Source organism: Canis lupus, chromosome 5, assembly GCF_003254725.2.
Source record: "Canis lupus dingo isolate Sandy chromosome 5, ASM325472v2, whole genome shotgun sequence".
NCBI lineage: Eukaryota > Metazoa > Chordata > Mammalia > Carnivora > Canidae > Canis > Canis lupus.
The window spans coordinates 46,761,880-46,787,858 of record NC_064247.1 but is presented as its reverse complement, the minus strand read 5'-3'; the positions used below and the strand labels follow the sequence as shown (position 1 = coordinate 46,787,858).

The 25,979-nt window shown below is 35.7% G+C and overlaps 1 protein-coding gene across 14 annotated transcripts in view; it reads right to left on the bottom strand.

The window, feature by feature from the left end:
* The window catches only part of LOC112647155 (integrin subunit beta 3 binding protein), a 70,158-nt gene that overhangs the window by 36,355 nt on the left and 7,824 nt on the right, over positions 1-25,979 (bottom strand). For 12 of the 14 annotated variants that reach the window (XM_035715748.2, XM_025427921.3, XM_025427917.3 and 9 more), the window contains one exon: positions 15,427-15,469. In XM_035715748.2, the coding sequence (XP_035571641.1) occupies positions 15,427-15,469 (43 nt within the window). Of the gene's footprint in view, positions 1-13,519; positions 13,653-15,426; positions 15,470-25,979 lie in introns of all 14 variants that reach the window. The other 2 variants (XM_049109535.1, XM_049109536.1) reach the window with 1 other exon arrangement.

The window sequence follows — 25,979 nt, the reverse complement described above, 5'->3', positions numbered from 1 at the left end:
TTTTATAAAGAGTTCAAATCTTGTATATTAGCAAAACTAAATTTTGGGCATTGATTTTTCTAAAAAAAAGAAATGAATGTTCGCTTCATAATTTCAAATATAGATGACATTTTCCTTTAGTATCTTTCACAAATTGTAGCTTGCTTTGTCACTTTGTTTAAAGCACATTCTACAAAAAAGGTGCCTATTTTTCATTGATTTTTAGCTATTATAAACAGTCTAGAAAGTACTAAGGGTTTTTTTGGGGTGAAATACGATGGAAAAGGTCTGCTATTATTATTATGAAGTACTATCCTATGTTATCACTGAAATATTTAAAACACAGGTACTACAGATATTTGGACAACCAGAAACAAAAGAAAAATTAAGGCAACTAAAGGGAGATAATTCTTTATAACCTTCACACTGGTTAATTAGGTCACTGGAATGTATTACCTAAGATATTATTATCCATTATTAGTACTATTAAGGAATTTATATTATAACACTCTAAATACTAGCTGTCTCAGGTACTTTTCACAATTTGGACCTAGGGTTCTTAGAACAGCCCTAGAGATCAACTAACTTCTTATCAGCTACTATGATTATCATCCTTCATGGTTCTAATAATGCTGGGGTTTCGTTGCTATTATTTGTAATGATAGTTATGGAAACAAAAGTATTTTGCACTAATCTCAGTGATCTTACAGAGATAGCAGAGAAAAACTATAACCAATATATTAGATCTATGGTGATAGAAATGTTCTATTTCTTGACTGGGTGTTTGATACACAGGGGTATACATTTATTAAAACTCATTGGATTGTACACTCAAGATCTGTGGATTTTGGGGGTTTTTTTGTTGTTTGTTTTTTTAAAGATCTGTGGATTTTACAATATATAAATTTTACTCATAAAAAAATTTAATGAAAAAAGAAAACATTGGCTAAAAAAGTTGAGACACTGGTATTTCTATTTATATTCATTATTGTTCTGCAATTTAAAAATGTTTAAATATTATTTTTTAAAGATTTATTTATTTATTTTTTAGTGAGGGGAAGGGCAGAGGGAGAGAGAATCTTTTTTTTTTTTTTTAAGATTTTATTCATTTATTCATAGAGATGCAGAGAGAGAGAGAGAGGCAGAGACACAGGCAGAGGAGAAGCAGGCTCCATGCAGAGAGCCCGATGTGGGACTTGATCCAGGGTCTCCAGGATCACTCCCTGGGCTGCAGGCGGTGCTAAACCGCTGCGCCACCGGGGCTGTCCCGAGAGAGAATCTTTAAGCAGACTCTGCGCTGAGAACAGAGCCCGAAGCAAGGCGCAATTCCACAACCCTGAGATCATGACCCGAGCCAAAACCAAGAGTCAGACACAACTGACTATGCCACTCAGGCATCCCTAAAATAATAATTTTAATATTAAAGATAACACTATTCTGTAACTCTCTTGAATGTAACCCTCAGTAAGACGCTAATGAAATGTTTTCATGGCTGTTTCCCATCATTCTTTCACATACCCTCATATTTTTCGGAATATAAAGTGAATTCCACCCCAAATATATTTTTGTTTGTTTATTAAAATATAGTTTACATACATTAAAATGCACAGATTTTAAATGATCACCTTAAGAGTTCTGACAATCGTATACTCTGATGCAACTATCACCAAAGATATAGAACATTTCAACCATCTCCAGTTTCCTTGTACATCCTTCCACTCAAATTCCACTTCCTAGCCCATAGGTAACCACTTTCTAATTTCTATAATCATAGATACCTCTGTCTATTCTTGAACTTCACATAAATTAAGTATGTAAATTTTGGTTTTGGTTTCTTTTGCTCAACCTGTTTTTGAGATAGTCTGCATTGTTGCATGTGGCAGTAGTGTGTTCCTTTCTATTGTTAAATAGTACTTTTTAAAAATAAATATACCAGGATTTTTCTACCCTCCAACTGAAAGTGATTTTGGTTATTTTCATTTTGGGATTACTATGAATTAAGTTGCTAACAACATTCTTGTATATGTCAAGGTGCCTGGGTGACTTAGTCAGTTAAGCTTCAACTGGTGATTTCTGCTCAGGTCATGATATCCAGCCTAGGTCAGGATCCCCAGGCTCTGTGGGGAGTCTACTTGATATTCTCTCCCTTTCCCCTTCTCCCACTCGAAGAATGCAAACTTTCTCTCTCTGGAATAAATAAGTAAGTCTTTTTTAAAAAAATCATTCTTGTACAGGTCTTTTGTGGATACATCATTTTATTTCTTTGGGAAAGCTAGGAATGGAATTGTGGGGCTTGATCCTAGGACCCTGGGATCATGACTGAGCCCAAGGCAAATGCTTAACTTACTGAGCCACCCAGGTACTCCCTGTTATCATTTTAAATTCCCATCAGTAAAATGGAGTTCCAGCTGCTCCACACCTTAGCAACCTTAAGACTGACTGTTTTAGTCATTCTCATGTGTTTTTTTTTTTTAGGTTTTATTTATTTATTTATTTATTTATTTATTTATTTATTTATTTATTTATTTGAGAGAGAGAGAGAGCACATGAACATAAGTGGAGGGAAAGGGGAGAGAGAGAACCACACTCCTCACTGAGTGGGGAGCCTGATATGGGGTTCAGTCCCAGGACCCCGAGACCATGACCTGAGGCAAAGGCAGACATTAAACTGACTGAGCCACCCAGGTGCCTTCTTGTGTGTGCGTGTGTGTGTGTGTGTGTTTTAAAGTAATCTGTACTCCCAACATAGGGCTTGAACTCACGACCTTGAGATCAAGAGTTGTATGCTCTACCACTTGAGCCAGCCAGGCACCCCTAGTTCTGCTGTTTTTTAAAAGCCACTCTGTTTTGTTATTAGGCTCTTCTAGTGAGCAGGCATGGTATCCGTTTGTGGGTTTCATTTGTATTTCCAATGATAAACGATGTTGAACCTTTTTCATGTGCTGTCCATTTAAATATTTTTTGTGATATATTGGTTTAAGTTTTTGTACATTTTTATTGCACTTTTTAAAAAAATATTTTATTTATTTATTCATGAGAGACACAGGGAGAAAATAGAGAGAGACAGGCAGAAGCAAGCTCCCCATGGGGAAACCGATGCAGGACTCGACCCCAGGACTCCGGGATCACGACCTGAGCCAAAGGCAGACACTCAACCACTGAGCCACCCAGGTGCCCTGTACTGTCTTTTAATTGTTTATTTATACATTGTAGATACAAGTCTTTTGTCAGATATATGCATGACAAATATATTCTTCTCAATCCTCAGCTTGCCTATTTCATTTTCTTAATGGTGTCTTTTGATGAGTAGAAATTTCTAATTTTGATAAAGTCTAACTAACTTTATCTTCTATAATTAGTACTTCTGTTGTATGAAATTTTGCCTACTCTAAGTCTCAAAGATAATTTCTTTTTTTTTTCAAAGATTTTATTTATTTATTCATGAGAGAGACAGAGAGAGAGAGAGAGGCAGAGACACAGGCAGAGGGAGAAGCAGGCTCCATGCAGGGAGCCTGATGTGGGACTCGATCCTGGGTCTCCAGGATCAGGCCCTGGGCTGAAGGCGGCGCTAAACCGCTGAGCCACCAAGGCTGTCCTCAAAGATAATTTCTTATATTTCCTTCTAGAAGCTTGATGCTTTTAACTTTTACTTTATGCCTATGACATTTCTTGAATTAATTTTTGTGCATCGAGTGAGATAAAGATAGAGGCTATTTTTTTTTCCATATGGATATTTAAGACTTTCTTTTTTCCTATTGACTCAGCCCAATATTTAAAAACAATTCAAGGGTGCCTGGGTGGCTCAGTTGGTGAAGCGTCTGACTCTTGATTTCTGCTCAGATTATGATTTCAGGGTTGTGGGACTGAGTCCCACATCGGGCTCTTTGTTCTGTGGGGAGTCTGCTTAGGATTCTCTCTCTCTCCCTCTCCATCCGCCCCTCCTCCCTTTCTCTCTCAAATAAGTAAATATTTTTTAAAAATTTATCATATATTTAATCAACTGTAAAGATAATATGAACCAAAAAGGGTATTAGAAATTAGATGTTGCCAAAGAGAATGAAGATTCATAAAGCATTTAAGTAATTACACTAAAGGAAAAACAGTTGTGTTATATGGAAGGAAGCCTGGGATCATATAATAGTTTTGCTGTGTCCTAGCTGTGGACATTGTGCTATTGTGGGTACACCACTTACTCTGAATTTTAGTTTCCTTAACCAAACTAGCATATCATAAGAATATTAATGCCACTTGATATGGAGTGCTTCCAGAGCTTGAAGGAAGGAGGACAAGGCAGTGGAGTTCAACTTCATTTTTTAAAAAATACTTTATTTATTTATTTGTTTGTTTTAAAGATTTTATTTATTTGAAAGAGTGAGACAGCATGAGAGGGGGTAGTATCAAAGGGAGCAGATACCCCCTGAGCAGGGAGCCTGATGACATGGGGCTCGATCCCAGGACTCCGGAATCATGACCTAATCCCAAGGCAGATGCTTAACTAACTGAGCCACCCAGGTGCCCCTGGAGTTCACCTATAAGAAGTCTGCAAGGGCCTGGAATCTGTGTCCAGACCTGGTAGGGTATTCAATATTGGGAATGAGAGGTGGCCAAACGGGAAGAACATGCAGAAGCACATATGCAAATAAGACTGGTACTACAAATGAATGTCTAGACTATCATGCCAAGGAATGCATACTACTCCAGCCCAAGAAATGCCACTTCTATCAGAGCATTGGCCATATGATGGCCTCATATCCACTGAAAGCCCAGCAGGCCCCAACATCACAGAGAAAGCCAGCTTACTTTCAGGAAAAGGATGAGATTCACAGACCTGCCCTATTCCTAGAGGCATAGAATTTTGCCATGGTGGGTAAGTGACTATCCTTCTGCAATCAGAAAAGTTCAAGGGTTAGGCATCAATCAGAAAACAGTAGAAAAAGCAGGATAGCTAGGGTCAGTATAGGGCAGCTGGTACTGCCATAATTTTTAGTTCAGGATCCATAGCATCATCTCCTCTTCTCTCTTGATGAGGGGAAGGAATGAGGCAAAGGAACTCCAACACTGCTATCCTAACACAGGCTTTCATGGAAAATCTCCCTAGAACTTGTACACTTTATTTGAAACTCCCACAATCTTAAGCTTCTGAAAGTGGCCTAGATAGGGAAGTTGTTTTCCTTTCAAAAAAGGATATATAATAATAATTCCTATGCCAGAGTGAAAAGATTCAGAATGAGACAAAATTGATGGACCCAACCCAGAAGCCATTACATTCTTCAGGAGGGAATCTCTTGGGGGTGGGTTAGACTCTTCTATCAGTTATCTTTTGGGGGAATATAGCATATTGAACTACCTAACTTTTCTACCACAGTGTTCTCTTGAAATTCCTTCATCTTGAAAATGTTTCATGGGATGCTTGGTTTTAACTGGTTTGTTCCATGACTCAATCTCCTTCTACTGGAAGGTTGGGAATGAGTATAAATAAGAAGCTGGTGCTGCGTATGAATAGAGGCTGAGCCAAGTGAAGGGCCTAGAGAGGAAGCTAAGTTGGATGAAAGATCATCTATATATATAATAAAGTATTCTTATTTCAAACCTCTAATTCTAGAGCACAGGACTTGCTTCACATCCATATTCATCCTTCACTGGATTAGGTTTGAGGTATCATTCATGTATGTGTGTGTGTGTGTGTGTGTGTGTGTGCGTGCGCGCGCGTGTGTACTAAAGATCTAAATTGGTATGCAAAGGTTTTAAGAATGATACATTTGTATCCATCTGTGCTGCCCATGAATGAATGAATGTAAAGGCAAGAAGGAAAATCCTTACAATTCTGGACCTTTCCTGGTTGGCTTCTAGAAAGACTCTTTAGTTAGGGCTTTTTTTTGTTGTACTGAAGCCAGTGTCCTGCTGTAGTAGTAACTATGGTATCATATTAGCTAAAGAAGAACAAGGGTTTAGTTTACAAGCTGTAAAATCACTGCAAAACTGTATCGCTATGTTGAAATAGAGAAAATACAACAGAATGTGTCAGGTGATGTGTCTGACCCAGGGTTCTTGTCATTTCCAATGTTCCTTTCTAGTTATTTTATTGTCTGATACTTATAAAGCTTCCTAAGTTGCTGATTTGGTGATTCATCTGTTTTTCTAAGTGTTCTTTTGAGTTTTCTGATCCTAGTGGAATTAAATTAGAAATTAGTAACAAAATAATAGTTGGAAAATACAAAAATATGTGGAAATCAAACAACACACTCCTAAATAACCAATCAAAATGGAAATTAGAAAACACACTGAGGAGAACAAAAATGAAATATAGAGTATATAAAAACTTATGGGATGCAAAGAAAGCAGTTCTAAGAGAGAAATTTAAACATCTACATCCAAAAAACAAACAAACAAACAAACATCTACATCCAAAAAGAAAGAAGGGTACCTGGGTGCCTCAGTTGGTTAAATGTGTGACTCTTGATTTTGGCCCAGGTCATGATCTTAGGATTGTGAGATGGAGCCCCATGTGGGACATTGGGCTCTGAGCTCAGCACAGAGTCTGCTTGTCCTTCTCCCTCTGCTCCCCTCCCACTCCTGCTCACCCACTCTCTCTCAAAAAGAGAAAGGAAGGGAGGGAGGAAGAGATGGAAGGAAGAGATGGAAGGAAGGAAGGAAGGAAGGAAGGAAGGAAGGAAGGAAGGAAGGAAGGAAGGAAGGAAGGAAGGAAGGAAGGAAGGAGCTAGGATGCTTGATAGGCTTAGTCAGTAGAGCATGTGACTCTTGATTGTGTGTTCAAGCCCCTCATTGGGCATAGGGATTATTTTAAATAAGAAAGAAAGGAAGAAAGAAAGAAGCTGTCAAATCAATAAACTTAACTTCCACCTTAAGAAACTAGAAAAAGCAAATTAAACCCAAAGGAAGCTGAAGAAAACAAATATGAAATATTAATATTAAAAAAGTGACAAGGCCATAAGAAGATAGTGAAGATCAACAAATCCAAAAGTGGGTTCTTTGAAAAGAAAATCAACAAACTTTAACTAGACTGACCAAGAAAGAAAGAAGAAAACAAAGAAGATTAGAATTACAAAAATCAGGAATGAAGGGGAGATATTACAACTAACTTTGGAGAAATAAAAGGAATTATAAGGGAGTGCTACAAAAATTTTATGTCAACAAATTAGACAACCTAGATGAAATGGACAAATTTCCAGAAATATACAACCTAGTAAGACAGAAAATCAGAATACATCAATGGAAAGTAAAGAGACTGGATCAATATTCAAAAAACTTCAAACAAAGAAAAGCCCAGGACCAGAGATCTTCACTGAGGAATTCTACATATATAATTTATATATATATATATATATATATATAAAAGATTTATATATTTTAAAGATTTTATTCATTTATTCATGAGACACACAAAGAGAGAGAGGCAGAGACATAGGCAGGGGAAAAGCAGGCTCTATGCAGGGAGCCCAATGTGGGACTCGATCCCAGAACCCGGAGATCATGCCCTGAGCCAAAGGCAAACGCTGAAAAACTGAGCCACCCAGGTGTCCCACTACCAATATTTAAAGAAGAATGGACATCAGCTTTTCTCAAACTCTTTCCAAAAATAGGGAACACGCTGTAACTCATTCTATAAGGCCATAACTACTCTTGATACCAGAATCAGGCAAATACATCACAAGAAAATAAAACTACAAACCAATATCTCTTATGAATATAGATGCAAAAATCCTCAACATACTGGCGAGCTGGAATAAGAATTGAATAAAAAGATTTATACATTATGACCAAGTGGGATTTATCCTCTGAAAACAAGATTGGTTAAAACCAATCAATATATGGGGCACCTGGGTGGCTTAGTCAGTTAAGTATCCAACTCTTGATCTCAACTCAGGTCTTAATCTTAGGCTCATAAGTTCAAGTCCTGCATTGGGCTCCATGCTGGGCATCAAGTCTTATTTTTTAAAAATAACAATCAATAAAATACATCATATTGGGGATCCCTGGGTGGCTTAGTGGTTTAGCGCCTGCCTTCGGCCCAGGGCGTGATCCTGCCTCTCTCTGTCTCTGTGTCTTTCATGAATAAAAAAATAAAAATCTTAAAAAAAAATAAAATAAAAAATAAAATACAACATATTAATGGAATAAAGGGAGAAAAAAACCCACATGATCATCTCAGTAGATGTAGAAAAAGCACTTGCCAAAAATCCAATATTCATGATAAAAACAAACTAGAAATAGAAGGAACAACAAATTAGAAATAGAAGGAAACTCCATCTGATAAAGGGCATCTAGGAAAAACCCACAGCTTCCACCGTATTTAATGGTAAAAGACTGAATGCTTTCCTGCTGAGATCAGGAAGAAGGCAATGATGTCTGTTCTTGTCACTTCTACTCAACATTGTTCTGGAGGTTTTAGATAGGAAAATAAGCAAGAAAAAGAAATAAAAGGCATTCAGTTAGAAAGAAAGAAGTAAAACTGCCTATTTGCAGATGCCATGATCTGATGTATAAAACACCATAAACCTATAAAAAACTTTAGAGCTAATAAATGAGTTCAGCAAAGTTGCACAATAGATGATCAATATACAAAAATCAGTTGTATGGGGCGGCCCTGGTAGCTCAGCAGTTTAGCGCCGCCTTCGGCCCAGGGTGTGATCCTGGAGACCGGGGATCGAGTCCCACGTCGGGCTCCCTGCATGGAGCGTGCTTCTTCCTCTGCCTGTGTCTCTGCCTCTATCTCTCTCTCTCTGTGTCTCTCGTGAACAAATAAATAAAATCTTAAAATAAATAAATAAATAAATAAATAAATAAATAAATAAATAAATAAATAAAATTAAAAAATCAATTGTATTTCTTCTTTTTATTTTTTATTTTCTTTCTTTCTTTCTTTCTTTCTTTTTTTTTTTAGAAAGAGAGAAAAAGAGAGCATGCTTGAGGAGGTAGAGGGAGAGAGGGAGTCCCAAGCAGACTCCATATCCAGTGTGGAGCCTGACATGGGGCCCAATCTCATGACCTGGAGATCATGATCTGAGCCAAAATCAAGGGCCAGATACTTAACCAACTGGGCCACTCAGGCACCCCTAAAAATCAATTGTATTTCTATATACTAGCAATGATCAATATAAAGTAAAATTATAAAAACCATTCACATTAGCATCAAAAAGAATAAAATATTTAGGAATAAATTTAACCAAAAAATCTTAACCAAAAATATCTGTATATTGGAAATTTTAAAAATTGTTGAATAAAATGAAAGAAAATAAAAATAAATAGAAATACATTCTATGTTCACAGTTTGAAAAAATTACTAAAGTTAAGATGGCAAATTCCCAAAATTGATCTGTAGCTTGAGTGTAATCCCTATCAAAATTCCAAATGGCTGTTTATCAGAAACGGACAAGGTGATCTTAAAATTACTATGAAATTGCAAGATACACAAAATAGCAGAAGCAATGTTGAAAAGAAACAACAAAAGGGGCTTTACACTTCTTGATTTCAAATTTACAGTAATTATAACTTTTTATTGTGAAAATGTACAGTAATTAAGAAAGTGTAGTCATGGCATAAAGACAGATATAGATAAATGGAGTTATTAACTTAAGAGTCCAGAAATAAATCCATACTTTAATAGTTCATTGATTTTCACAAGGGTATCAACACTATTCAAAGGGGGAAAGAATATCTTTTCAACAAATAGTGCTAGGACAACTGAATATCCGTGCCCTACTCTCACATCATGTATAAAAATTAACTCAATTAGGTTTTTGACTTAAATATAAGAGCTAAAACTTTAAAATTCATAGAAACAAAGTAAAAACTTGAATTACCATGAATCATGTAATAGTTTCTTAGATATGATACCAAAAGTACATGCAATTAAAGAAGTAAACTGGACTTCATCAAAATTTAAAACTTTTCTGAATCAAAGGGATGCTACCAAGAAAGTTGAAAAGACAACCCAGAGAATCATATACCTGATAAGGTGAGAGTATTCAGAATACACAAAAGTAAAAACATAAAATCCTATTTAAAAATGGGTAAATGGGGATCTCTGGGTGGCGCAGCGGTTTGGCGCCTGCCTTTGGCCCAGGGCGTGATCCTGGAGACCCGGGATCGAATCCCACATCGGGCTTCTGGTGCATGGAGCCTGCTTCTCCCTCTGCCTGTGTCTCTGCGCCTCTCTCTCTCTCTCTGTGACTATCATAAATAAATAAAAATTAAAAAAAAAATAAGATAAAAAAATAAAAATGGGTAAATGATTTGAGTAGATATTTCTTCAAAGAAAATATACAGATGGCCATTAAGCATGTGAAAAAATGCTCAACATCATCAAGGAAATGTAAATTAAAACCACAATGAGATAATATTTCACACATAGTAAGATGGCTAAAATCAAAAAGTCAGATAATAGGAAGAAGGATCTGGAGAAATTGGAACCCTCACTCACTGGTAGTGGGAATGTAAAATAGTGCAGCTGCTATAGAAGAGTTTGACAGTTTAAAAAGTTAAAGATGGAATTATCATGTAACCCAGCAATTCCACTCCTAGGTATCTAATTAAGAAAACTGAAACATGATTCAGCTATAAAAAGGAATGAAGTACTATTATATGCAACAACATGGATGAAACATGAAAATGTTATGAAAGAAGTCAGTCATGAAAGGTCACATGTTCTATGATTCCATTTATATGAAATGTCCAGAATGAGCAAATCCATGGAGACAGCAAGTAAATCAGTTGCCAGGGAAAGAGAAGAGGAAGAAATTAGGACCAATTAACTGCTAATAGATATAAGATTTGGGGGGTAGGGGCAGGGGAATCAGATAGTGGTGATGGTTGTTCAAAATAGTGAGTATAAGATAAACTACTGGTGTATGCTTTAAAATGATGAATGTTACATGAATTTTCTCTCAATAAAAATGCTGAAATTAAAATAACTATTAGAAATTACATGAGATAATTGGAAGATATGAACAAAGACTATCCATTTGATGGTTAAGGAATTATCATCAGTTCTGAGAAATATAATACTATAATAGTTTTAAAAAAGTCTTTATCTTGGGATGCCTGGGTGGCTCAGTGGTTGAGTATCTGCCTTTGGCTCAGGTCATGATCCTGGGGTCCTGGGATCAAGTCCTGCACAGGCTCCGTGCAGGGAGCCTGCTTCTCCCTCTGCCTATGCCTCTGCCTCTCTCTGTATGTCTCTCATGAATAAATAAAATCTTTTAAGAAACTAAAAATAAAATAAAAAAATAAAGTCTTTATCTTTTAAAAATAATTATTGAAGTATTTATAGATGATATTTCAGGTTTGTTTCAAAATAATCTAGTATGGAGTACTGACATATGTATGGGAGTATAAATGAAATAAGATTAGCCTTGTATTAATAATTATCAAAGCTGGGTAATGAACAGGAGTGCATTATTTTTGTCTCTGTTTGAAATTCTTCATAAGATAAAAAAAAAATCCCACTATCCTGTAACTGTAGTGAAATAAAGGATCTAGGAAATAATCATCAATGAAAAAAAAAAACTGAAGAAAGATTAATGGGGAATTTATTATGGGTGGATCAGGTTGATTAATATCCGAACCCCAAAATCAGATCATTTTGTGCTCTTGAGGGGATGCAGTAGAAACTACACAGACTATCTATTAAGTATTCTTATAAAAAATTTGAACCAGAATCTAATCAAGTCTCTAACGTTAACTACTAGTTTTATAGGAAATTTGAAGACTAGAGAATTATTTGAAGGACATCACAGCAAACAAATCAACTAAGTCCAGAATGTGAAATATGCTTATAAAACAAATATCTCGGTTTTTACAAAAAATAAACTACTGTACAAAAAAAGAAGGTGAGGGTGCCTGGGTGGCACAGATGGTTAAGCGTCTGCCTTCAGGTCAGGTCATGACCTCCAGGTCCTGGGATCGAGTCCCACAATGGGCTCTCTACTTAGCAGGGAGTCTCTTTTACTTCTCCCTCTGCCTCTCCCCTGGCTTGTGCTCTCTTTTTCTCTGTCTCTCAAAAGAAAATATAAAAATACTTTTTAAAAAAAAGAGGGTGAAGTTTAACAACATTTACAAAGACTTAAGATATATAAGAAACATTACAATGTATAAGCCTTGTTTGGGGCCTGATTTTTTTTTTTTAAGATTTATTTATTTATTTATTCAGAGAGAGCGAAAGAGAGGCAGAGACACAAACAGGCTCCATGCAGGGAGCCCGACGTGGGACTCAATCCCGGGTCTCCAGGATCACACCCCGGGCTGCAGGCGGCGCTAAACCGCTGCGCCACTGGGGCTGCCCTTGGGGCCTGATTTTAAAAAGCCAGGTATAAAAGGATATTTTGAAACAATCATGGAAATATGAATATGGACTGTATAGGAGCTACTGTTAAGGAATTACTACTAATTTTGTAAGGTATGATAATGGCACTGTGGTTATAAAAAGTCATTATCTGTTGAAAACAATATACTGAAGAATTTTCTGATGCAATGACGATTCTGGGACTTGTAAAACATGCCAGGAAAAAATATAGATATACACACATGCATACACCTAAGTACATATACATACATACATATCTGAACCAAAATTAGCAAAATATTATTAATTGTTGAACATGGAAGTTCATTTTATTATTCTATTTTTTTTTGAAGATTTATTTATTTATTTATGATAGACATAGAGAGAGAGAGAGAGGCAGAGACACAGAAGGAGGGAGAAGTAGGCTCCATGCTGGGAGCCCGACATGGGACTCAATCCCGGGACTCCAGGATCGCGCCCTGGGCCAAAGGCAGGCGCTAAACCGCTGAGCCACCCAGGGATCCCCTATTATTCTATTTTATTTATGTTTGAAATTTTCTGTAATAAAAGGAGAAAGAAGAAAGAAGGGAAGGAGAGGAAGGGAAGGAGAGAGGAAAGTAGATTTTGAACCAGATCAGTAAGACTACAGAATGTGAACTACAAAATTTCCTAATGCCCTAAAATTCAAAGTTCTTTCTAATTTTAGGAGTTGGCAGAAGTCTTGTCTCAGAGAAATCAGACAAGTTTAGGTTCCAAGAATAATCAGACTTAGAAGCGTTCTACCAATAGTAATGGAGTAATCTAGCCTGGGAATCTGTGTCTAAGTTAGCAAACCTCCCTGCCCTCCTCCCAACTTGCACTGCTATTCCTTCAAGCAGCAAGCCTACTGAGTTGGCCTTGGTAGGAAGTATGTTCCCTCTCTTCCTATCTGTAGCATATGTTTCTTCCATTCCTTCCGAGGTGGCCTGAATAAGACCATGGATATGATCAGGTAGGTAAATTCATCTGAACTGCCGTTGGCAGCAGTCTGCAATAAAATTCATCTTCATTTCTGAAAATCCATCTAGAAACAGTTCTTGGAGGACAATAACTTGAGCAGCTCAAATACTGTAGGTGATGATACACTGGAACCTTCTTTACTCCTCACTACCCCCCAATAATTTGGGAGGTTTGGCAAAAAATGGTACTAGTCATATGCTTTCCAGATATTAAAGGAAGGTCATAGGGGATGATTCATACCTCTGTTTTCTCCATTAGGAGACTCATAAGGAAAATGACTTTTGCAGACTTGCCCTAACATCATGGTGCATTAATCTCCATGAAGGTCTGTAGCTGCTTTGGGAACACTGGGATTTGGGAGTTTCGAACATCTCTGAGAGAGGAAATAGCAGTAGATTAGAATGAATAGGCTCCACTTTAACCAATTGGTATATAAGGGCCATCTCCCTTCTGTGGATATCAGTCTTCTTCCTTCAGTATGATACTGGTAAGGCAAAATGACCATAAAGTTACTACTAGTTCCTCTGCAGTTTTATAGCAATTAGGTACTCTTAGAATTATAGATATATGTCTTGAATCTCTGATTTTTCTTTGCATGGGCTAAGGCAGCCTCATCAGGATCACTGACATGTGGGTAGACTTGAGAAGCCAGGCTGCTTCAGGGCCAAGTTGTAACTGGAGTGGATGCAAGCATAAATGCAGTTAAAGAGAGAATTTTAGACTTAACACCAGAACAAAAGCTGCCAATTCTAAGTTGTGAATATAGAGCTGCCAACAAACAATGAGGTCAGAGTACAAAAGCAGAAATTATCAGAAATAGGTCAGAAAATAGAAATGTTGAAGAAAGGCCCAGGCTAGATGCTAGGAACCTGCAGTTAACAGAGGTGGCCATACCAAGCTAAATTAAGCTAAATCCCTTTGGTTTAAAGGTATAGGATTGAGCCAAACACAACAATTATTTTTCTAATACAGGATATTAGCTGTGGCACTGGCTATCTTGACACATCCTAATCTGAAGTAAAAATGGATAAAAAGCCTGCCATGATGACAATTGTACTTCACAAAGAGGATGAATTTCTAAATAGCCAATCTTTGCTATTCAAATACTGTTACCATCTCCCAAAGAACGGTTTGGGGGCAGGAAAGAACAGTATTTCATTTCAAGCTGGACTACTCCTCTACCAAAATACCATTCTGACCAAAGAAACAGATGCAGAATTACAGTCACAGCTGCATTCTGTACAGAACAAGTAGGATAATGGTACTCTAAACTGCTAATTACACTGCTAACGATTTTCTTAGTGGCATTGCATTATTTTGCCACTTTTGTTTAAATTTTTTTAAAAAGCATCTAGGAAGTTTTAAAAATGGTAAATTGTTAAATAACAGTGAGTCTTCCAAAGGGAAATTCCATATAACACCCATTTCTTGAAATGACATCCTCATATGGGATTTTGTAAGAGCGCTGTTTATTGACTATTTGTTTTAATTTACTTTCTCACCAATTTACTTGCATTTAAGATTACTGAGGCCATAAGTATCTCAATATTAGTATTTGTATCTAGCTCTATAGTTGATATGAAAAGATAATAAACCAACATATGTCATGATATGCCGGCAGTGGCAATGTACTATGACTAGATTTACAAAAAGTAATAGCAACAGTACATTTTTATTTTTATTGTGACAACCATGGTGGAATTTATTACAGTGTTAGTATTTTATTGTTTAATTATGCCAGGATAGCTTGAGGGAGGTAATTACATTTTTGATATAAAAATGCTGTTAATGTTTTTATTTCAATTTAGCAGATTAGAGAATGCAGATTAAAGTACTGCCACTGTTCCATATTGTTTCTTGTGCCTTTATGTAGCAGAATATTTTTTTCCACAAATAGTAGTAAATTAATTTCAACTGAATTACTTTATTAAGGCTTCTAAATAATTTGCCTCTTAAATGAAAACCTCAATCTGGCCAAGAACATCCATACATTAGATTTACAAAAACCGTTTTATGTAGAAAATGGTGTAGCAATCACAATTATGTCACAATGTTTTTTGACAATTTTTCTATTTATTAAGGTAAATCTGTTAAAAAATTAAAAATACACTTGTTATACAATTACAAATTCACAGGTAAATACTTACATTTGCTTCTAGTAGATGATCCAATTTCAGTGATCTCCTAACACTGCAAACAAAATATATATATATATATAAAATCTTAGATTTATATGCTTTAGGCAGCTATATATTTAAGAGCAATATATATAAACAAAGATTCTGAGTTGCTTTTGCCAACTAAAGCAGAATATTATATGATGAAAGCAAAGCAATTTTCAGGATGATGAAACTAAATTTAATAGCATATTTCAAAATTGTACTCTTCAAGCATTAAAATATTATGAAATAATCTTAGTAAATATTAACATATTTGTGTTTTAAAATATCACTAATGAAAAATTATGCATAAGGACAAAATAATTTACACTCCCTTAATGGAGATGTTGAAAGTATATTATTTGCGGTAATAATGCACTAGGTATTAAAGTATGAACAAGGTGAAAAAAGTTTTGCACATTATTCTAGCTTTAAACATGATTCAGTGTTACCAGACTATGACTTAACTGAGGAACAGATGTTCTATGTCTTTATAAGTCCCCAATCCATAAGAAACTATTTTTTGTCTCTCTCACTAAACTGATTCAGGAACATGCCAGGCTCTCTCTGTGCAAAATCTGTTCTGCTAAACTGGATGCCCAGCTGTTGGTGACAATGCTTAGAAAGGAAAGCTGAATATTTATAATACTTTATTTCGTACAGCTGTCTTCTAAAGAGCAGTCATCAACATTTTATTGAATGCAGACTAAATGCTCAAAGGAGGAAAAGGTCAATATAAATTAAAACTAGTTTTCCCAGTGACAAATGCAACGTTAAAAGTACTTTTCTTGATCCCTAAGAAATAGAAATTACTCGATCTAAAATATTAGAGAATTTGTGCAGAAAGAAAGAAAGAAAGAAAGAAAGAAAGAAAGAAAGAAAGAAAGAAAGAGAAAGAAAGGAAAAAGAGGATTACATTGTAAAGGTTGTATTACAGAAAACAAAAATTTTTATACATCTTAGAAACGGACTATTCATAAATACTGACTTTTTTTTTCCTGACTATTGACTTTCAAACAAGTGACAAGAACAAGAAAAAATAGAAGAGAGATGGACAATTTACAATCACTATGGAGTAGTAAATATTAAATACAAAAATTTAATCTATCAAAAAAGGGCTCACTTCTTTTGCTATTATATCTACATTAGCTTATCACATAACATTATTTCTTGAGATTAATTAAATCACTTTGAAAACTTACTTATATCTTTTAGAAGTCCACTTGGAATTAATGTTAATTCTCAATGAAGCAAGAAGAGAATAGAGGTATAAACAAATAACAATGGCAAGTGATTCCCAAAAAAAGTATATATATTTAGTTTTGAAATATAAAGTGCTCTATTTAGGTGTATGAGATATTTTGGTATTTTATAAAATTTCAAAAGTAGAAATCAAAAACTAAGTACACAGGGCAGCCCTGGTGGCTTAGCAGTTTAGCGCCACCTTCAGCCCAGGGCATGATCCTGGAGACCCAGGATCGAGTCCACATTGGGCTCCCTGCATGGAGCCTGCTTCTCCCTCTGCCTGTGTCTCTCTCTCTGTCTCTAATAAATAAATAAAAAATCTTAAAAAAAAAAAAAAAGTAAGTACACAGCACATCATTTTTTATCCTTTGTTTTTAAAAACTAAAATGTAATACTACCTATTAGAAGGAAGCAAACCCTACTTTGATATTAACCGTTCAAAATATTGCTTTATTATTGATGATTAATTCTTAGAGAAAGTAACTAAATGTTTGGATTTAGATTTCCAGTTTAGGTCCTAGGGTTGATCTAAGAAGCTCAAGGAAATATATAAATGTAAACAAGAAAGCAAGCCAGGTTAGACTGTTATTTCCCACTTTAACAGTTTAGTGAGAATCTAAAAACATGATTTATTGTAGATGATATGGTTTTCAGATAATTCAGGCATGTAAACTAAAACCTGGTATTATTTACTAGAATCATGAAAAGATTTAATAGATGTGACTAGGAGAAATATAAGAAATCACTTAATTCATCCAATATGGAAGAGTTAATGTGATGTGCCCACTGTCACACAGCATGAAGGGCAGAAACTCAGATCTCAGGTTCTGTGCATAATAAATCATTGTTGAACTGAGGGGGAAAGGTAAAGAACAAACCTAGCAGAGGATTTTATGAGATCTATTAGAACTAGGCCCGCTGCTAAAATATGTTATTAAATTGAGCACATACTATATGTTTTTATTTTTTTTCCACTCTTTTATACACAAACAACTGTAATATAAACATGAAATTATGTTACATGGAAAAGGATAATGTTAATAGGAACATAGAGAAAGAGACGGTTGAAACATATAAAGGAAGAAGACAAAATTTGATTAGATATATGGGATAAGTATTTTCCTTTAGTATTTACTCACTTGTTACCAGTATTAGTTGGCAATTAAACATGATATATGTATGGTAATTCTGTAAAGTTATAAGCAGTTTTAGGGGTTGCTACCTTGGTTTAAAAAACGGGATGTCCCAAAAGAAATGTCAAATAGACATTTCTCCAAAGAAGATATACTACTGGCCAATAAACATATGAAAAAATGTTCAACATCCCTAATATTAGGAAAAAGAAAATCAGAAACACAATGAGATACCATTTCACAACCATTAGGATGTCTACTACCAAAAAAAAACCAGAAAATGCAGAAAACGTTGGCTAGGATATGGAAAACTGGAATGTTCGTGCACTGCTGGCGAGACTGGAAAATGGTACAGCTGCTGTGAAAAACAGTTTGGCAGTTTCTCAAAAAATTACATGTAGAATTGCCATATAATTCAGCAATTCCACTTTTGGGTATATATCCAAAAGAACTGACAACAGAGACACAAACAGGTATTTGTATATGCATGTTCACAGCAACATTATTTCTAGTAGCCAAAATGTGAAAGTAATGCAAGTGTACATTAACAGGTAAATGAGTAAACAAAATGTAGTATACATATACAAAAAGGCATATTATTTAGCTTTAAAAAGGAAAGAAATTCTGACACATGCTACAACGCAGATGAGCCTTGAAAATATCATACTAAGTGAAAAAGCCATATCAAAATGGCAAATACTATAATGATCCATTCAAATGAGGTTCTTAAGTAGTCAAATTCATAAACAAAGAAAATAGATAGTGGCTGCCAAGGGCTAGGATGAAGGAAGAATAGGGACTTACTGTCTGATGGGTATGAAGTTTTAGTTTTATAAGAGGGAAAGTTTTGGAGATAGATGAGGGTGATAGTTGCACGCGGTAAATGTACTTAATGTACTTAATGTCACAGAGCTATACACTTAATGATTAAAATGTAACCTTCAGCGATGCCTGGGTGGTTCAGTTGGTTAAATGTCCAACTCTTGATTGTGGCTCAGGTCATGATCTCAGGGTCGTAAGATGGAGCTCCATGTTGGGCTCTGCGCTTCGTGTGGAGTCGGCTTGAAATTCTCTCTTTCCCTTCTCTCTGCCCTGCCCCCTGCTTGTGTGCACTATCTAATAAAAATAAAATCTTTTAAAAAATGGTAAACTTTATAAAAAAATAAAGAAAATGGTAAATTCTGTTATATACATATTTACCACAATTTAAAAATAAATACTTTCAAAAAATTATTTATTTATTTGAGAGAGAACACAAACAGGAAGAGGCAGAGGGAGAAGGAGAAGCCGACCTCCACCTGAGGAGCAGGGAGACTGACACAGGCCTTGATCCCAGGACCCTGGGATCATGACCTAAGTCAAAGGCAAACACTTAACTGACTGAACTGAGCCACCCAGGTGCTCCTAAAAATAAACAATTTTTTAAAAAGATTTTATTTATTTATTCATGAGAGACAGAGAGAGAGAGAGAGAGAGAGAGAGAGAGAGGCAAAGACACAGGCAGAGGGAGAAGCAGGCTCCATGCAGGGAGCCCGATGTGTGACTCAATCCAGGGACTCCAGGATCTCGCCCTGAGTCAAAGGCAGGCGCTCAACCGCTGAGCCACCCAGGCATCCCAAATAAATAATTTTTCAAATGGGCACTTATCTACTATATTCTAATTTCCTCCGTCCTACTGGTAACCTTATTACCTCTGCAGGTTACTTCCCACTTCCAACTTAACCCAAATTTATACCAAATTTAATTACCCTGTTTCATTTTTAGGTGTACTAAGTTTAGACTCATTGGGATGAAAATTCTGGTTGCTACTGGCATTTTGCTCTTTAGAATTTAGGAAAGATAAATACATTTGACTTGCAATTTCTATCAAGGAGAGAAGAAAGTAACCATATTTTTAGGATTAGTCGTACTAGTAGGACTATCCTTCCCTATTTTATTTAACTTATCACATGGTAGTATCAGGATACTACCTGAATCCTGAACAGAATTCTCTGATTCTATCAGAACAGAACTAGTACATGAGCTTCAGTGTACAACAGTACTAACACTGGCGACAATATAAAAGAAATTACTCTAGAAAAAAATGAACTTTCATTTGATTTCTAATTAAGAATGAGGACTGACACCTCAAAAGACACAAAATTACATGCTTCGAGCTTCTCTTTCATTGTTTTTGTTTTTTTCTTTCAGGGAGAGTGTGATTAGGCAGAAGGGGGAGAGGGAGAGAGAAAATCTCAAGCAGGCTCCATTCTCAGTGCAGAGCCCAATGCAGGGCTCAATCTCACAATCCTGAGATCATGACCTGAGTGAAAGTCAAGAGTCAGACACCCAAATGACGGAGCCACCCAGGTCCCCTTTGAGCTTCCCTTTAAAATACTGGATTAAATATAATTTTAACAGTAGAGCTGAGGGTAGAGTGTGTGTAGGGAGGGAGAGCGATAAACTTGGTAAAAGAGATAAGACTCAGAGGACCTTGATGCTACCCCAAATTCCTCCCCTAAGTTTGGGCAAATCACATAACCTAAGTTTCATAAAGTTGGTAATAACACTGGCCTGTAAACTAGCAGGTAATTTCTCAATGGAAAATAATCACTTACAACATCAGTGCTTCCATTTACTTCTCATTATAATGGTGATGACAATATTGAAAGAATATTTAAAGGATTGACTATACTTGTGAGATGCTTAGAAATCCTTTGATGAAAGGCAATTACCAAATTCACATCCCATATGACTCCTTTGGTGTAAATTGAGATATCTGAAATGATTTATTTCCCATTCTATGTATGAGAATGAGAAAAGAAGGGAAAAGAATCTTTTCATACCCTTTTTAATATATTATATTCTCCCTTTCATTTAAGCCTTTGCTCTTTTGTGTTCAACATTCATGGTAGTCATACAATAATTCACTATCATGTATGGGTGAGTAGAAAGAAATATTACTCTGTTATATGTAGAGATATAGTTACCATGTGAAAGCACCTAAATATTCAATCCTTTGTTATTATTCACAACAAAACTGACCAAAACCTTAAGCAGTTATTGGACAACAGATGTTTTTTGTGTCAAAAGCCTCCTTATTAAAAGATTAACAAAGAATTAGCTAAAAAATTCTTACAGAGGTAAAGGAATATATTTGGGAATACTGACCCCAGAAGATAAATAGAGGTGAAATTGTCACTGGGCAAAATAAGAAATGACCTAAAATAATTTCATTCTCACATGAGTATTCTCAAAAATGAACAAGAAAACATTAATAATTATTTCCTCCCTCAGAAACTTTTATATATAATACATAATATATATATATACTTTATACATATATATGTGTGTCACCACACATGCATACACATAAAGAATATAAGTTAAATCCCTCTAAAATCTATCAAAAGGGATCACATAGTTTTATCAGAATTAAGTATGGGGAAAAGGTGGTATTTTACATATTTTTGTATTATTGTATTTTACAGCATAAAAATTAATAATAGATTTACAATGCTGCCTACCCTCCCCTTGAGATTCTATCACAATTACTTCTTTTTTTTTTTTTAATTTATGATAGTCACACAGTGAGAGAGAGAGAGAGAGAGAGAGGCAGAGATATAGGCAGAGGGAGAAGCAGGCTCCATGCTCCGGGAGCCCGACGTGGGATTCGATCCCGGGTCTCCAGGATCACACCCTGGGCCAAAGGCAGGCGCTAAACCGCTGCGCCACCCAGGGATCCCTGCACAATTACCTCTTAAGTTTTCCCTGACACAGTCCACATTGCATTAAGGACTTTTCTACTCTATAGAACTATAGGACTTGAACATGCACCTCTAAAAACTTATGTTGAAATAGTCTATTTATATGTTTGTCTTTCCTCCCTGAACTAAGATATTTATGTCATTAGCAACTTCTCTGGGTTAAACATCCTTGTAGTTCAACAAAAATTAAAACCCCTAGCATATATAGCATCTGTTCATGTTTGAATCCCCAAAACCTGACACAGTGATGGGCACAAAAGTATTATACAAATCAATGATTTATTTAATTAATGTATTTTTTTTTAACTTAAAACTTCAGTCTCAAATTGAGGAATATATTTAATTCCCTTAATTTTTTATGAGCTTCCAAACCTGTTTAAGGTAGTTTAAATGCAGGTTCCTAAAAGATGTCATATTAACAGTCTTATCTCTAAGGTAGTCTTTTATATGGATCTATGTCTTAACAGTTCTGGAAAAATCTAAACTATATCTCTTCAAATACTGACTTTCCTTCATTCTTCTTTTCTAGACTTCATCTAGAAGTAATTTTAGACTTTCTAGTTCCACTTTCCAGATCTTTAAACTCTTATTTCTTAGTATTTCTTTTCTGTGTAGGGCATTTGGGCAATTTCTTCAGATCTATCTTCCAGTTGTCTAATTCTTTCTTCAATTGTATCTAATTTACTGTTTAATCCACCCATTGGTGTTCTGCTTTTCTTTTAAAAAATATTTTGATGAGTTTTGATGGGTAACTTTTAATTTTTACTTATTTAAACTTAAAAAAAATTTCTAGGAATAAGAGTTCTTGTTATCTTTTACCCAGACTTATCACTTATTTACATTTTGTCCTATTTGTTTTACCATTTCCTCATTCACTCGCTCACTGTAGTTCTTTCTTGAATTTCTTGTCCTCTTAAATCCATCTAGTTGAAAATATCTCAAATTGAAAATGCAATGAATACACCTAACATACAAAATATAGCTTAGCCTAGTGTACCTTAAACATGCTCACAACACTTACATTAATGTACAATTAATAAAGGGTCTTACTAATATCAGGCAAAATAATCTAACACAAAGCTTATTTTATAATAAATTACTGAATATCTTATGTAATTTGCTGAATGCTATACTAAAAATGAAAAACAGAATGGTTATATGGGTACAAAATGGTTTTAAGTATACCAGTTTTTCACCCTTGCAACTGGGTGGGGCTGATGGGGAGCTATGGCTCACTGTCACTGCCTGGCACCACAAGAGACTATCATATTGAATATCACTAGTCAGGAAAAGATCAACATTCAAAATTTGAAGTATGGTTTCTACTAAATATGTATTATTTTTGTACGATGATAAAGGAAAAAAATCTTAAGTAAAATCATCATAAATTGGGGGATCATCAATATTTTATATGTATAATCTTTTTTATAAGTCATTGAAAATAAGTTGATGATATCATATACATTTAACCATAAATATTTCGGTGTGCTTTTCTAAGAACAAAGACATTCTCTAACATAATCACAATGATCAAAATCAGGAAATTTTTCTAATATACAATTGACACATAAGGTATTAGTTTCAGGTATACAACATACCTGATTTGATATGCATATATACTATGAAATGATCATCACAATAAGTCTAGTAATGAACCATCACCACAGCTACAAAATTTTTCTCATGATGAGAACTTTAAAGATCTACCCACTTAGCAACTTTCAAATATACAGTATTTATGAAATGTAGTTACCATGTTGTATATTCTATATCCAGGACTACCTATAAAACAAATAATCCAATCAAGAAATGAGTAGAAGAGGGATGCCTAGGTGGCTCAGTGGTTGAGTATCTATCTGCCTTTGGCTCAGGGTATGATCCTGGATCCCAGAATCAAGTCCTATATCAGGCTCCCTGTCTCCCCCTCCTTCTGCCTATGTCTCTGCCTCTCTGTGTCTCTCATGAATAAACAAAATCTTTAAAAAAAAAAGAGAGAGAAATGGGTAGAAGATATGAACAGACATTTCTCCAAAGAAGACATACAAATGGCCAAGAGACACATGAAAAAATGAACATCACTTGGCATAGGGAAATAAAAATCAAAACCACAATGCGATACCACCGCACACCAGTATGAATGGCTGAAATTAACAAGCCAGGAAATGACAGATGTTGGCACGGATGCTGAGAAAAGGGAACCCTCTTACACTGTTGGTGGGAAAGCAAGCTGGTACAACCACTCTAGGAAACAGTATGCAGGTTCCTCAAAAAGTTGAAAATAGAGCTACCCTACAACCCAGCAATTGCACTACTGGGTATTTACCCCAAAGATACAAATGTAGTGATCCAAAGGGGCACTGCACCCCAATGTTTATAGCAGCAATGTCCACAATAGTCAAGCTATGGAAAGAGCCCAGATGTCCATTGGCAGATGAATGGGTAAAGAGGAGGTGGTATGTGTGCATATGTGTATGTATATAGTAGAATACTACTCAACCACCAAAAAAATTATGAAATCTTACCATTTGCAACAACGTGGATGGAACTAGAGGATATTATGCTAAGCACAATTGGTCAATCAGAGAAAGACAATTATCATATGATCTCACTCATGTGGAACTTAAGAAAGAAAACAGGATCATAGGGGAAGAGAGGAAAAAATAAAACAAGATGAAATCAGAGAGAGAGAGACAAACCATAAGACTCTTAATCATAGGAAACAAACTAAGGGTTGCTGGAGGGGAGGAAAGTGGGGGGGGGGAAGGGTAACTGGGTGATGAACATGAAGGAGGGCATGTGATGTAATGAGCACTGGGTAGTATATAAGACTGATGAATCAGTGACCTCTACCTCTGAAACCAATAATACATTATATGACAATTAACTGAATTTAAATAAAATTAAAAAAATAAACTTATTGAAAGCAAAAAAAAAAAAAATCCATCTATCAACAGTCCACAAAGAAATTTTATCACTTGTTCCAATATAGCCAATCCACACCTCTCTCCCTTGTCCCCAGTCTAGGATCCAGTCCTGGATCATTCATTGCATTTATTCATCCCACCTCTTTAGTCTTCCTTAATGTAGAGCTGTTCTTCAAACTTTCTCTTGTACTTGAATTTTTCAAGAGTATAGGCTAGCTATTTTTGTAGACTACCTGCCAATTTGGGTTTATCTGATATTTTTCCATGATAAGCTTATGCATTTTTTTTTGGCATAAAACAGAGTGATGCTGTATTTTTTTGAGAGCCTGATAACTTGAGGTACATGATATTGGTTTGTCACAATATCAGTGATATGTATTTGATCATTAAGATATTCCCTACCAATTTTCTCCAGTGTAATAAATGAGAAGCCTTATATGTAAATACCTTGTTTCATATAAAACTGTCTCCTAGTACTTTATTTTTAAAGATTTTATTTATTCATGAGAGACACACACAGAGAGGCAGAGACACAGGCAGAGGGAGAAGCAGGCTCCATGCAGGGAGCCTGATGTGGGACTCGTCCCGGGACCCTAAGATCATGGCCTGTTCCAAAGGCAGGCACTCAACCGCTGAGCCACCCAGGCATTCCTCTCCTAGTATTTTATTTTATTTTTTATTTTTTGTAAAGATTTTATTAATTTCATGAGAGACACAGTGAGAAAGAGAGAGGCAGAGACACAGGCAGAGGGAGAAGCAGGTTCCATGCAGGGAGACTGATGTGGGACTAGATCCTGGGACTCCAGGATCACGCCCCGAGCCGAAGGCAGACGCTAAACTGCTGAGCCACCCAGGGACCCTCTCCTAGTATTTTAAAGAGCCACTAATGATTTTCAAATTCTGTCATTCGTTTAAATTTTTAGTTGGCATTTTACTCCAAGGAAGAGCTTTCCTTTTCCCTCTATTCACTTATTTATATCACTATGGAATCATGGAATTTTATTTTATTCAATGGATTATAACTGTTTCCTGTCATATATTTTGATGTTTAATTGTTCCAGATTTGTCAATGAACCATTCCCCTTTCACACTGCCTTCAGTATATCCTATATGTCCATAATTCTTTGATCTTCCTTACCTTCCAGCACAAACATCCTCTGCCCAAGGGCCTGGATATTGCTTTTGCTTCAGTGAGACTTGGCTCTTTTTAATGGACAATGGTATGTAGAAATCATGATCTGGGCACTGGATGTGTCTGTTGCTACTTATGTCATTGCTTATAGGCAATGGACAGAGCTAGAACAGAAAATACACTTCTCTATCTTTATATGTATATTTTTAAAAATCTGTGATTTCATATTGATACCTCTAATGCCAAGCCAACATATTTTAAATTCCTCTAACATTAAAAACCTAGCTCCCATTATCTGGAAAACACTTATCATTTGCTCAAGCCTAGAATACATAAAAACTAGTTTCTGAAGTGCTAACCT